This window comes from Maylandia zebra, linkage group LG23, assembly GCF_041146795.1.
Source record: "Maylandia zebra isolate NMK-2024a linkage group LG23, Mzebra_GT3a, whole genome shotgun sequence".
NCBI lineage: Eukaryota > Metazoa > Chordata > Actinopteri > Cichliformes > Cichlidae > Maylandia > Maylandia zebra.
In genome coordinates this window covers 3202653-3216565 of record NC_135188.1, presented here as the reverse complement: position 1 = coordinate 3216565, position 13913 = coordinate 3202653, and the positions used below count along the sequence as shown (strand labels likewise).

General features: G+C 39.4%; 1 protein-coding gene across 7 annotated transcripts in view; it reads left to right on the top strand.

Moving 5' to 3' along the window:
• Positions 1–13913, top strand: part of LOC101474422 (vitamin D3 hydroxylase-associated protein) — a 44290-nt gene that overhangs the window by 25376 nt on the left and 5001 nt on the right. For 2 of the 7 annotated variants that reach the window (XR_013095592.1, XM_024798699.2), the window contains exons 1-13: positions 3412–3816; positions 4708–4945; positions 5851–5964; positions 6203–6343; positions 7226–7359; positions 7556–7762; positions 7848–7888; positions 8008–8132; positions 9326–9451; positions 10198–10295; positions 10494–10593; positions 10780–10823; positions 10922–10961. Coding sequence is in view for 6 of the 7 variants with exons in the window: in XM_024798699.2 (XP_024654467.2) it covers positions 3722–3816; positions 4708–4945; positions 5851–5964; positions 6203–6343; positions 7226–7359; positions 7556–7762; positions 7848–7888; positions 8008–8132; positions 9326–9451; positions 10198–10295; positions 10494–10593; positions 10780–10823; positions 10922–10961 (1503 nt within the window). In the remaining variant the exon portion in view is untranslated. Of the gene's footprint in view, positions 1–2484; positions 2602–3411; positions 3817–4392; positions 4946–5850; positions 5965–6202; positions 6344–7225; positions 7360–7555; positions 7763–7847; positions 7889–8007; positions 8133–9325; positions 9452–10197; positions 10296–10493; positions 10594–10779; positions 10824–10921; positions 10962–13913 lie in introns of those variants that run through there. The other 5 variants (XM_076880131.1, XM_076880129.1, XM_076880132.1 and 2 more) reach the window with 5 other exon arrangements.

The window sequence follows — 13913 nt, the reverse complement described above, 5'->3', positions numbered from 1 at the left end:
TTTTCTTAGAAGCTTGTGATTTTTCTCACAATCAATAAGGATATCTAGTCCTTTGACTTGGGGGATAGCCTCTGCACAGCTTTGGAGAAAATCTGCAAACTCCCTCAGTGCTATAGGATCATTGGCAGCTATTTTAGGCCATTTTGTGAGTTTAGCCCTAAAGGCTCTTTGGATAACGAATAGGCTGCCATACCTTTCCTCTAGAACGCTCCAAATGCCTGCGTATGTCTGCTCACTGTTGGGGAAGAAATATCCCTCTACTGCCTTTCGTGCTTCACCTGCAAGATAGCTCTTTAGATACAACATTTTCTCACACACAGGTAGAGGTTTGTCACCAATTAGTGCCATAAAGGATACCTTCCAATCCATAAACGTTAGGGGGTCGCCACTAAAGATGGTGGGCTCATGTACAGGAAGCCTGTTTAGGGTAAGAGCGCTGGCAAGGGCTTGAACTAAGCTAAGTTCTTCTCGTTCTGGAGTAGTATTGTGAGGTCTAAATGTCGGTACTCTTTCCTTTTAAAGTCGATCATTAAAGAGCTGATTGATATTTTCCTGTCGTTTAGCAATAACTTCACAAATGTCAGTTGTAAGCACTGCACAAGCATCCATTCGCTTAACAATGTCTGGCGTCATGGATTGGCTGCGGCGAATGGGTTCATAATGCTGTTGTACTACAGCGTGCTTGTCTCTTATGTCATGACTGATATTATTTAGTTCTTTAGGTGAGCAGAAAGTTTTCAGCTTTGTTCTGATTTCTTTAGCTGCCTTCTTCCAAGTGTCATAAACCTTGTAAAATGCCTTTTCATTTTTCTTTGCCTCATATTCCTGCATTTCTTTACCTTTTTCAGTTAAATGCCTTTCCCGATTGCTGGTTCTCACTCCTTGTTGCTCTGAGTCGTCGGCTTCTTCAGCAGGGTTCAACATTTTGTTACTGTAATGTGTATGTTGCTCTATGTAATAACGTCTGGACTTACTTTAACTTTTTGGAAACAATGCTCACATCAGTCGTTTACATCACATAAATAAACAGATTAGCACCCACATATTAGACAAAATGTAACTGTAAATCCTGCTGATATACCATAACGTTACTTTCAAGAAGAATAAACCAATACAATTTAAAGATTGTAATTACTTAGTGCAATACAGTATACCTTTAAGGCTGTAAACCACAAAATATTTAAGGCAAGTTACTCTGAATTAGTGTGCAGACATTTTAACTTTGTTATCAGCAAAGTCCTTAATGGGCATAACACCTGCACCTTTGTAAAGTGACCATCAGAGTTCAAAGTGGAGGTAGGCGATGAAGCAATGATGATGTCGACTGGTGTAGAAATTTCTCACAGCTGACACACGGACCCAGCTCGACAGGCACGGGCTGCACTCATCTGGCATGGCAGCTAGCAAGTAGTCTTCACTCAGCGACCGAGTTTTCACTGTAGCAGTCCCCCGGACCAAAGAAGAAATAGAGAGAGCCTCGATGGGTGCATTAATTTTTACATTGAGATTCATTCAGAATCTAACAGTGCTGAGGTGCGCCAATGCACTGTGAAAACTAAACAAAAACACAAAGTACATTTTCTTAGACGCTTATTACAAATATGAACTCAAACAAAGCAGAAAATACAATAAAATATCAACTAAGCAATCAAATACAAGCTGGAAGTGCAACTTGCTGCTAACTAAGCGACAGAGCCCTCTACTGGAAACTACGCGTAGCTGCTCAGGCTTAGATCAATAAACAAAACTGGACCTTTACAACAGTCAATATCATTAATGTAAATTGCAATACAAAGTTATGGGACGCTTAAATGTAGTTTCAAAAGGATTACATCCGAGGCTTTGATTCATTGTGAGATTATTAAAGTTTTAAATTGTGTAACAGATACATATATAAAATAAAAAATATGAAATGTTGATTTGAAAACATTTAAAACATTAAATAACACCAGCTACAGTAGTGGCGGTTAATTGTTCAGGAGAACAGTTTCCAGTATGTTGGCTGATCAATTTTTTGCATTTAAAGATAATCGTTACGCTGATTTAACGCTTTACAAGAAGTGTTTTTCATTATTATTTTATATTCATATTTACATACACTTTTTATATTGTTTATTGTGTTGTTGGACTAGAAATTTTTTAAGTCAACAGTGATAAAAATTTAATGGGATTTAGTTGCATTTAATTTGTATGCAAGAAAAATGTTAAAACGTAAGTTACCACAAACCAGGCACGTGCAGAGGGGGGGCTAGAGGGGCTTGAGCACCCGCCCCTTTCCTGATGGATGCCCAAAGTGCCCTTTTGTTGAGGCAACTTTTTTTTTTAAAAAAATTATTATTTTTTAATGTGTGTGTGAGTGCGGAGTCCTGTCTGTGCCCTTCAACAATGATATTTAACTATTAATCACAGTTTTGCTAAATAAAAGGATCTGGCTTGCATCAGTCATATGATCACATTTAACCAATGATCGCCCTTGTCGGCAGAACGCGCTGGTTACGAGCCGGGAACGAGCTCACAAAGAGCACGCGCATTTTTTTGCGGTCCGGAGCTGTAGGAGAAACACAAGTTAACTCAGAGACACAGACTGATGCGACAAAACCAGTAAGTAGGTGCACAGCGTACACTGTAGTGTGTAGCACCCAGGAGTATTAGCTTATTACGTACACGTTGGTAAGTTGTCTTGTTGCAGCTGACGAACTGAAACAAACGAGCGTGCTGTGTGTGCAACAGCGCGACAAACATTACCTGTCCTTTTATTAACTGCACAGGTAGTGCTGGTCACAGCTGCTGGCTACCTGTGTAAGGCTGTCATGGGTCTGTAGCTCTGTCACCGTTTTAGGGAACATATTTAGTTTTAAAGTAAGTTTCCGGGCTTTTCCTGCCTTTCTGGAGGGATTATATTTCACCAAAAAACGATCTAATATGCATGTCCACATAATAATAATTATAATTATAATATATTAAAAAACACACGCTATACTTTAAAGAACATACATTAAGAAGCAGATTATATTAGATTTATATTTTAAATAAGACAAAATTTGGATTTTACAGCAGTAAAATGATTGTATCTCTAGTTTAAAAATGTAATAAGCTTTGCCCTGCACAGAGTGGATAGTGAAACAAATGGAATCATCATAAATACATTATTTCATATTTATTACTTCCCCCTCCTCATTGCTTTATTATTGTAGCTCTAGTAATAAATAATAATGTAAGGATTCTGGATCAGCACCATGATGCCCATAGTATATACAGTATTCTGAAGAAGGTCTAAAATGTCACTGTGTGTGCGTGCATGTGTGTGTTTTATTTAGCTGGATTTAAAAAAATATTACTCATGATATAACATTGTCCAGACATGGCTGGTAAGGACATGAGGAGGAAACAGTAGGCGCTGTGTGAGGCTACTAAAGGCAGGGCTATAACATTTTTCTGTCATCATTTTATTATAGATTAAGTGCAAGAGTTGTTAGGTGTGGATAATTAGATTATAGTTTATTGCAATAGCAAGTTGTGCCTTGTTCTCAGATAGACAGCAAGTGGAGAGTGATATATGAAATGATGGGAAGGAAGGAAGAAGAGAAGCAAAGAGTGATTCACAGGCAGAGCCGAGTTTATGTCACAGTTTTTTGTTGCCTTATGGTTCCAAGCGCTGTCACCAATCTTTGCATTTTGTTATTATCTCATGACACTTGTTTAATCAGCTACCATCTCTCCTATGGACTTTTTAATGTCTACAGTCTCAGATCAACACAGCCCTGCCCTCCAGCACTATCAGCAGCAACCCCTCAACAGCAACATTGTACCCATCAGGTAAAACATTGGCTACGTTTGCTTTGCCTTGTTGCCCATATTAGATTCTTGATGAATGTGTGTTGTTGTTATTCAGCCTGGTTCAATGAGCCCCATTTTAACTTTGAGCACCCGCCCCTTTAAACCTCTCTGCATGGCCCTGTGTGTGTGTTTGTACGTGTGTATTTTAGTTAATCAGTGGCAATGAGCTGTCACTGTTTAATGAGAAGCAAGATAATAATACCAATCTTCTGAAAATGTGTTTTTGAGGTCAAGGTAGCTGGTGTTCATTTTTTTAAATAATTAACATACTATGATATTTACCCCACAGAATATGTTTCAACAAAGTATTATGAATGAAAATATGTTATAAAGGCAATAAATGACTCTCTTTTTTTACCTTTTACCTTTTTAGTATTTGCCTGTGGCACTTCTCTACTGATAGGTATCATGTTATGTACACATGTAAACAAACACACACGCACGTGTATATATACACGCCTGCGAGGCATTGGCTGGTGCCACAGCTAATATGTCTTTTAATGTCACACATTGCGCTGAATTCATTTTTACTTTCATTTTCTTTTTCTGTCTTAGCCTTTCAGCTGAAAGTTTTCACACTAAACTCTTCAATAAGTCACAGCGAAGGTAGGAGAGGCCCAAGTGTCATTAAGAGATTTGATTGGGTATTACAGTGTCGGCAATGAAAATGAACGAATGGGCTAGAATGGTGCGTGTATGGTACAGTGCGCAGCGGTGCTTCAATTGGCCCCGAGGTGCGTCGGGTAAATTAACTGTCCACCCCTAAATTAAGGCACGGTACATGCACAACACGCCCACAGCTAAAACAAGATAGCCTGTCGTGTTTAAAAAGCTGTGTGTTAGGTCCACTTGGATTTTTGCATTTTGCAGCCACAGGGCAAAGACGAAAGCCACGCAGAACACTGAACTGTTTATTAAGAGAGTGAAGATGGACAACTGGACAGCGGCTCTGCTCACTGGTGTTGCCTGCATTGTGGGATACCTGGTTGTGTGGGTGAAAAAGATCAACAGCCTCCGACAGGCGGAGGAAAAGATCAAGAGAGCCAGAAACAGGAGAGATAAGAGCTTGCAGCGCGCAGAGCAGGCGGTGCTCCGGTACAAACAGTCGGTGAGAGTTCAGAGCTTTAAACACTGAAATGTTTAACTTTTTCTTTAGATAGAAATCAAAACAAATGATGTGCTTTTAGTTTAAGCCTAGCGGAGGTTTAGTTATTAATTTCCAAATTACTGACACTTTTTGTTGTCAAAAAACTTAAAAACACATTAATATTATGCTGCTCTTCTGGATTTGTTTTGTTGGCCCAAGTTGACACATAACTTCACACACGCGGTTTGTCAGCTGCACGTCTCCTGTTCCACCTCACCCGAAAGTTGCTCTGTTGGATCTGTGGTGGCCCCTAAAGACGAAGCACGCACAAACTCCAAAACACTTGCAAAATCCAAAACTTTTGTAAGTGTTTTGGATTTTGTGCGTGCTTTGTCTCTAGGGGCCACCGTAGAAATCTGGTGATTGTGTAACGCGAGGGCTCACTAGATGGTTTGGAATCTCTCTGAATAATTAGGAACAGCAAGATGGAGATGGATAACTTTTTAGCAGCCTCTTTGCTCTCCACACACCGCAACAACTCACACTTTCTGTATACCGCCCTCATGAATACTTCACTGGCCTCTCAGAAGCCAGGAAATCTTGAACTCAGATCAGAACAGGGAGAACAACTAGGTAGATATAACACATATTACTGGTTTGAACATGCATGTCTAAACATTCAAACGTGTAAACATGTAAATATCAAAACACGTAACCACCAAATAGCTACATAACTAGCTTTATAACCTTTGTAAACACCTCTTTGTATATCAAATTAGATTTAAATTTACTTCTACACTTTACAATTGTGCAGAAGTACAGGAAGTAGGAGTCCTGAATCTATACACTGATATGGTTTTCTTTCTTTCTTACAGCTTTATAAATTTTTATAACATAATGATTCTGTGTGGGTCTGTGTCTTCTAGCTTCCCACGACTGACTCTGCTTTGATCCTGAAGCTCTCCCTGTCTGAGCTGACACAGCAGCTGAAGGACGGCTCACTGAACCCTGACAATGTGCTTTACTCTTACATGGAAAAGGTTCAATATCCAGCATGACACAAGAGTTCACTGCCTAACATAACACAGATCTTTTTATCTGAAGGTTGACCGAAATACAATATATACACCAGTTTATTTTAGCTAGCATAAACACTAAGTAATCTATTTTATTTTCCAGTGAGAGTTTAATATTTTGCAGAGCGCTTACACAGATCAGTATCCCTTTAAAGTAAATAAGTTCACCTGAATCTGTCTGTGCTTGTTTCCTTTCCAACAGACTCTGGCTGTAAACCAAAAGCTGAACTGCTGCACTGAAATTTTGCTGGAGAGTTTGGACCAGCTGACAACTGTTGGCTCCAACAAGGATGGTCTCTTGTACGGAGTTCCAGTTAGCATCAAAGAAAATATTGCATTTAAGGTAAGAATAATTTAATAAATTAATGTATTTGTAGTGCAAACAAATGGCAGTTACGCTATAGGCAGTATAATAATGGACGAATGCAGCTAGGACACCAACCATTGCTTTCTGGAGTCCAACCTCAAGATGAACTTTTCCACCATTGCCAAGTTGGTTGCAAAAAGCTAAACCTGACATGGAGGAGTGGGTCTAAATTGCTCACTTAGCCAGTGAGCAAGCAGTTTCACAATATCCTTGGGCAAGATACTAACCCATATTTGCCTACTGGTGGTTGTCAGAGGGCCCGGTGGCGCCAGTGTCCGGCAGCCTCGCCTCTGTCAGTGCGCCCCAGGGTGGCTGTGGTTACAATGTAGCTGCCATCACCAGTGTGTGGATGACTGAATGTAGTGTGAAGCACTCCGGGGTTCTTAGGGACTAAGTAAAGCGCCATTTACCATTTTACCAAGTATTAGAATTAAAACAGTTAATTTTATAAATCATGAGCAACACATAAATACTGACTCTAGTTCTTATTTCCACAGAACTTGGAAAAGCTGGTTTTAAATGGTTTGCTGCCTATGAATTAAATGAACTACACAAAAACTATGATGTTACAATCTTTGATTTCATTTGATAATTTAAAAAGGTTTTAGACACGTCTTTGTTAATTTGTGATCACGTTTACTGTGTTGTTTTATCTTTCTCAATTTCTTGGCATTTTTTGTAAGCAGGTCCCTCTTTAGAAAGAGATCTCAATCTCAGTGAGAATACTGTATAAATTAAGGTCTTAATAATAATGTTAATTATGATCTCTGAATTTCACTTACAGGTTTTCAAAATATTAAGGTATGGCATTTGTGTAGTCTTTGATGCACTCTTGTGTTCTTTAATTTACTTCACAAGGATCATGACTGTTCTTGTGGTGTGATCATTAACCTGGACCAGCCCGCTGAAAAGGACAGTGTGCTTGTTCAAGTCCTGAAGAAACAAGGAGCTATTCCCTTTGTGAAAACCAACTTGGCCCAAGCCCTCATGAGGTACATTTTTTAATCAAGAATTCAAATTTAAAACAACTCTGTGTACTCATGGGTGAATGAGGAGAGTGCTTTAAGTCCCCTGATAGAGTAGAAACACACTATATAAGAACCAATACATGTACCATTTGCATCTTCCATGTGTGTATTTTATGTAAAGACTCATAACCTGTCTTTGTTTGTCTGCGTCCACCTTTAGCTATGACTGCAGTAATCCTATCTACGGGCAGACTGTGAACCCTCATAACCCCCAGAAGACCTCTGGAGGTTCATCTGGTGGGGAGGGGGCTCTCATTGGGGGAGGGGGCTCCCTGCTCGGTATAGGCACTGATCTAGGTGGCAGTATCCGTCTTCCGTCTTCATTCTGTGGAATCTGTGGTTTCAAGCCAACTGCTCACCGACTGAGGTAGATCCTTTTTAGTCATAGAAAATTATTGTAAATTGATGAGTTAAGGTTTCTTTATTTGTTAACACCTTTGGATAATGAACAGTTTACAGGGTTTTCGTTCAATTTGTCGAGGACAAAAGTCAGGTAAGAAACTAGCACATGAAGTAAATGCAGATTATATATAACCAGTGTCTAATAATATTACACAAATTTTCTGGAACATTTTGTTCAAAACATTTGCTTTATGCTTGCTACTAAACTAGTGTCGTCATCACCTGGACCCATGGCAAGAGATGTGGACAGCCTGGCTCTGTGCATGCAGGCACTTCTTTGTGACCACATGTTTTCTTTGGACCCCACTGTTCCACCATTACCTTTTAATATGGAGGTGTGTCCTGTACTGTGGGATTCATGTCCTCTGTTGATGATCATATTTTCTATATATTTTCAGATCATTCATAGATGTTAGAAACTAGAAATTAATCAAGTTAATTTTCTTAACACATCTCTCTATGCTAAAAGACGAAGTTCTAAAGGACAAAGTTAATAGTCTTCCTATAACATTTCCAAGTGCTTTTTTTTATGAGAGCAAACGATTTTCAACATTTTCACCATTTCTAAATATACCAGTTTTCTTTTGAACACATACACTATTTCTGTTTACACACAATCTTTGAACTGTAGCAGAAATACAACAAAATTAACCTGGGCCAATAATATAATAACCCCCGGAAAAGCTGACCTTTTTAAAAGTTAAAACTGAGGGCTATTTTCCAATTTACAGTACAAAAACCTCAGGAAGGGTTTGAGCTGTTGAGAAAGCATCATGTAAAAAAAAAAGCAAATAAATACATAAATAAAGTTTTAAACTTGAGAAAAAGAATTGTTAATCCTTGCAAAGGATGAGATGGTTATACAAAGTTATCACAGCATTTCCAAGTGTCACAATGTGGAGTCAGAAGTATCAAGAAATTCAAAGAGAGCCACAGAGTACAGAACAAGCCTGGCAGAGGTGAAAATTGAAAGATTTAATTGATTCTGGGAAGAAAACTAGTGAGAAATATGTCTAAAGACCTTAGCCAGGACACTAGTGAATGTCTTAACCAAGCCTGGAATTGTAATCTCAAAGAAAACATTCGCTATGACCCTGCATACAGTCAGGTCCATAAATATTGGGACATCGACACAATTCTAACATTTTGGGCTCTATACACCACCACAATGGATTTCAAATGAAATGAACAAGATGTGCTTTAACTGCAGACTGTCAGCTTTTATTTGAGGGTATTTAGATCCAAATCAGGTGAACGGTGTAGGAATTACAGCAGTTTGCATATGTGCCTCCCACTTGTTAAGTGAACGTTATTGACTGGCCTGCACAAAGCCATGGCTGTAATCCCATTGAAAATCTGTGAGTTTAAACAAAGACCAAAGTAAAATAATGTAACCATCCAAAATAAAATTAAGATGCTTGGAAAAAACCGTGTTAACAATCCCTTGCTCTTCTTAACAGCACTTGGGAATACTTTTAAAAAGCTGAAATTTTCTTTGGTGGGCTAATAATTCTGTCCTCATCTACAGATATACAGAAGCTCCAGACCTCTTAGGATTGGTTATTTGGAAAATGATGGCTACTTGCAACCGTCTCCAAGCATGGTCCGAGGTGTCAGAGAGGTCAAAGCTCTGTTAGAGCAAGCAGGGCACACAGTAAGACGTCACCACACACATGTAATCGTTACTGTCCTGAATTGTTATGAACCCCCTGTTATGTTACAGGACAATCAATCAATCAAGGCTTTATTCGCCACATGCACGTTGCCCCCCCCCGACCTTACACACACAACACAGACATCACATGGGGATACAAGTCGGAAATCGGTAGCGTTACAGAAAAACACTGAAATATACACTACAATGGGAAAGTACAAGAGGAAAAAAAGAGACCTCTACTCATGCTGGGCTCCTGGGAGGACAGCATGAGAACGGGAAACAAAAAAAACCTCCTCTGCACAAAAAGCACATAAATGTCCACAGCACAACATTGGGCGGGGGGGGTGAAGAGTAATCCGAAGCAAACGCAGCAGCCATCCTGCCCTGCGCTATTATTCCAGCGCGGGCCCTGACCCGCCGTGTTCCCAGGAGGGAACAAGCATCGAAGGCGTTTGGAAAGGGAGGGGGGATGAGTGAGTGCGTATCAGTGTATGTGTATGTGTGTGCGTGTCCAGAGTTCAGCTGAGACAGTGTCCAAACTGACCCTTTTAAAAGTTAAGCCATCTAAAAAATCTAAAAAATTGTTAAAAGTATTTTTTTTATATAAAACTTCTTCTGCTTGGCTTAAAGAGTGTAAATATGTACACACACACACACACACACACACACACACACACACACTAATAATCACTGCCTAGTATTTGATAGCCATACATCTTTAATGTTCTCTTTTATGCCTTTAGTTGGTTCCTTACGCTCCACTGAAAATCAGCCAAATTGTTCCTGAGCTATTAATAACGGGTGTATATGCAGATGGTGCTACCACCCTTCTACAAAAACTGTGAGTTGTACCTTTTAATAATTCATCTAATCACTTCTCATGAACTTAAAACATCTAATAAATGTATGATTTTTTTTCAGTGCTAAGTTGCAGGTGCTAGCATGATAAACTAAAATACTGTAGAATACTAAAATCATTACATGTCATTAAGTGTCAACACAGTTATTTTGTGTGTGTAAATAATTCATTTCATTTTAGGAAAGGGGCACTTCTGGACCCTTCTCTGAAGCGGCAGGTTTTCATACACTCGCTCCCTAAGTGGTTTAAGAAAATCCTTTCCTTCCTACTAAAACCTGTGGTGAGTTTTCTCATTTGGTGACAAACATGTGTAAATTCAAGCACAGGACTGAACATAATCTTGGAACTTTTATCTGATAGAGCCTATGTTGTAAAGTGCCAGAATGTTTAAACTCACAGATTTTCAATGGGATTAAAGCCATGGCTTTGTGCAGGCCAGTCAATAACGTTCACTTGTTTTTTGCAGTCACCTCGTCTGTCTTCCAACGTGAGTGCTATTTGTGGAGTTCGGTGAGAAAGTATTGTTGAAATTCATCATCTGTACATGATTCTTTTTTCATATAATACATGTAATGGGCAAAGTCACAAAATAATGCTTTATTTTTTAGATCTGTTTCCGATCTGTGGAAGCAACATGCTGCTGTTGAGGTAACTTTAACTTTCAACTAATGATGCATGGTTGAGTATCACAGTACAATTTCAAAAGAGGTGGGACACTGTGTATAACGTAAATTAAAACAGAATGCAATGATTGGCAAATCTTACCGACCTACATTTATCCACAATAGCACATAGAAAACAAATCTAATATTCAAACTGAAAAAATAATGTATACCATGTTCAGAAAAATGATTCTTCTACTACAAAGCCATGCTATTGTAATAGCTGCAATATACACTTTAGCATTGACTTGCTCAAATATCTTCAGCAAGAAAATATCATTCTAATGGAAGTTTTATGTTCCTCTAAACCTAAACCTGTACATATGTCTGTGAAGGTTAAACCTGTACACAACTTTCAGCATTAAAAAGTGTCTTTCCAGATATGCAAGCTGCCAATGCCATGGCACTGAAACATGCAGGCTTTTGAACTGAGCACTAATAACAAACCAGATGGTTCCTTTTTCTTTAGTCCGAAGGATGCCGCATCCATGTTTTTCAAAACTAATGTCAAATTGTGATTTGTCTGGCCACAAAACAGTCTTTCACTTTGTGTCAGTCCATTCTAAAGAGGTTTGGCCCAAAGAAGGTGGTGGTGGTGTTTATGGATTATGTTCATATATGAATTCCCGTTTGCATGAGCTTTAGAGCTTTAAGCTGTATTTCAATAGCGACAGCTCATTTGGAAGAATTGAACATGATTTACTGAGATACGGAGTTCAGCTACTGGTTTGGCGATTGACCCATCATAGCAGAATCTTAGAGGTGATAGCAATTAGAAGTAGAGTATGGTAGTGGTGAAGATGAAGCTGGAGGCTTGCATGGAGCTCTGAGTGGACAGGCTAGAAGATGAGTGAACTAGAACAACGCTGTCGACACTGAGTTTGGCAGTGTGGAAAGAAAAAGTTATATAACAAAGATTAGCAGCCAAATATCCAGGACAGCAGGCAGATGAGTGATCGTATAAAGACAACACATAAGATTCATTTGTGGATAGCATGGCGAACTGTGTTCGCAGACAGTGATCTCTGGAAATGTTGCTGAGCCAAAGCAATGATTTCCATGACAAAATCATCCCTGTTTTTAATGCACTGCTGCCCAAGGGCCCAAAGTTCACAAACACAAACTTTTGGCCTTGTCCCTTGCACAGAGAAATTTCACCAGAGTCTCTGAATCATTTAATGATAATGTACCATAGATAATGAGATAGTTAAAAGTCTTTTTGTTTGTCAATTTTACATTGACAAATATTATTTTGAAATTGTTCTGTAATATGTAGATGCAGTTTTCTTTACTTCTGAGAAACTCTGCCTCTCTGAAAAACTTTATTTTTCCATCAGTCATGATACTGAGCTAATTAGCTGCATCGGTTTCATCCAGCTCTTTATTTCTCTTTTTTTCACATATCTTTTGGCTTTTGTTGACCCCCTTACACCTTTTTTAGGTCTGTTTTTGCTGTCATCAAAAACAAAATAAGGTAATGTTTTTCATGAAAAAATTAAAAACATTCGAAAAGGTGCAGGAGGCATTGTAGCAGTCAGGTGCAAGTGAGTTAAACATGAAGGGAAGTATTTTCATGTGTGATTTAATATCCATATAGAAAAGAAGAAAATGTAATGAAGCGATTTTAATGAAGTAACCTCTACCTCATAGACAGTGTTGGGAAGGTTACTTTTAAAATTTATTCCCTTACAGAATACATGCCCCAAAATGTATTCTGTAACGTATTCCGTTACGTTACTCAAGGAGAGTAAACTATTCTGAATACTTTGGATTACTTAATATATTATCATGCTGTTTACAACTACGTGAATCTACTATTGCTGTTCCACACCGTAGTAAAGGGACCTCTGACTAATACCTTGGGCTCGTAGCCAAAAACTAGCTTTACTTTGTTGTCTGGGTCACTTTGCTAGTGAGAGACAGAGAGAGGCGTTGAAAGGCTGCTCCAACGGAACTTATTGTTTTCAGAGGAAAACACGAACACGGTGTACAGTCGAGTCTTAATAGCTTACTTACACCTGGGCTCGTCAGGCACTCTTCTTGGCTGCAGTGGTTATTATTATATTTACATGCTTCCAACTCCCGTTTTTGCTCGATGACAACTCGTACCTTTCCTTTTTCTCCCTCCTCGCGCTCACAGACACATAACGGGTATGGCAGTCCATTCTCCCTGCAGCACGGACTACACTGCCTATGATGCTACATTCTTTAGAGCTATGCTTGTAGCCTTCTGCCTGTTAGCTTAGCACAACAACAAAAAGGCGCTCTCTCTCACCCAGGAAACACGCAGAGAGAGAGAGCGTCACCCTGTAACCATGGCATCCATAGCTGTCAAACAAAACCCAAACAGTCCTGACCCGCGACAATATGAAACAGGGAAGTACCGCCGTGTAATCCATTTATTTCAACAAAGTAACTGTATTCTGAATACCACCTTTTTAAACGGTAACTGTAACGGAATACAGTTACTCATATTTTGTATTTTAAATACGTAACGGCGGTACATGTATTCCATTACTCCCCAACACTGTTCATAGATACCTCAGAGATAAAAGTGGGTGAAAAGTCAGAGAGAGAAAGGTTCAAGGTCAACAACACTGAGTGAATGTACGCAGAGGAAGAGGGGACAAGAGAGTGGGGGATGCAAATGTGAAAATTAGTATAGAAGAGGGCCTTCAGGGAACCAATCCAGGGCGAGAATGGCATTTTTTTGAAGGAGAAGGTGGCTGAAGCAGTCCACAGAAGCCAAATCGAGGGAGGCTCCAGCCAAGAAATTGGTGTATAGACCCAGAGAAACTGGTGCTGGAGCAGAATAACATCATCACAGTGGCCCGCATGTGGCCTCCATCTGAGGGCCCAAGAGATAGTGACTCAGGAGGCATGGGTCACCCTGCGTAATGTCTGCAGGTGGGAGAAGATATCTGCGCATCAGTGGAGA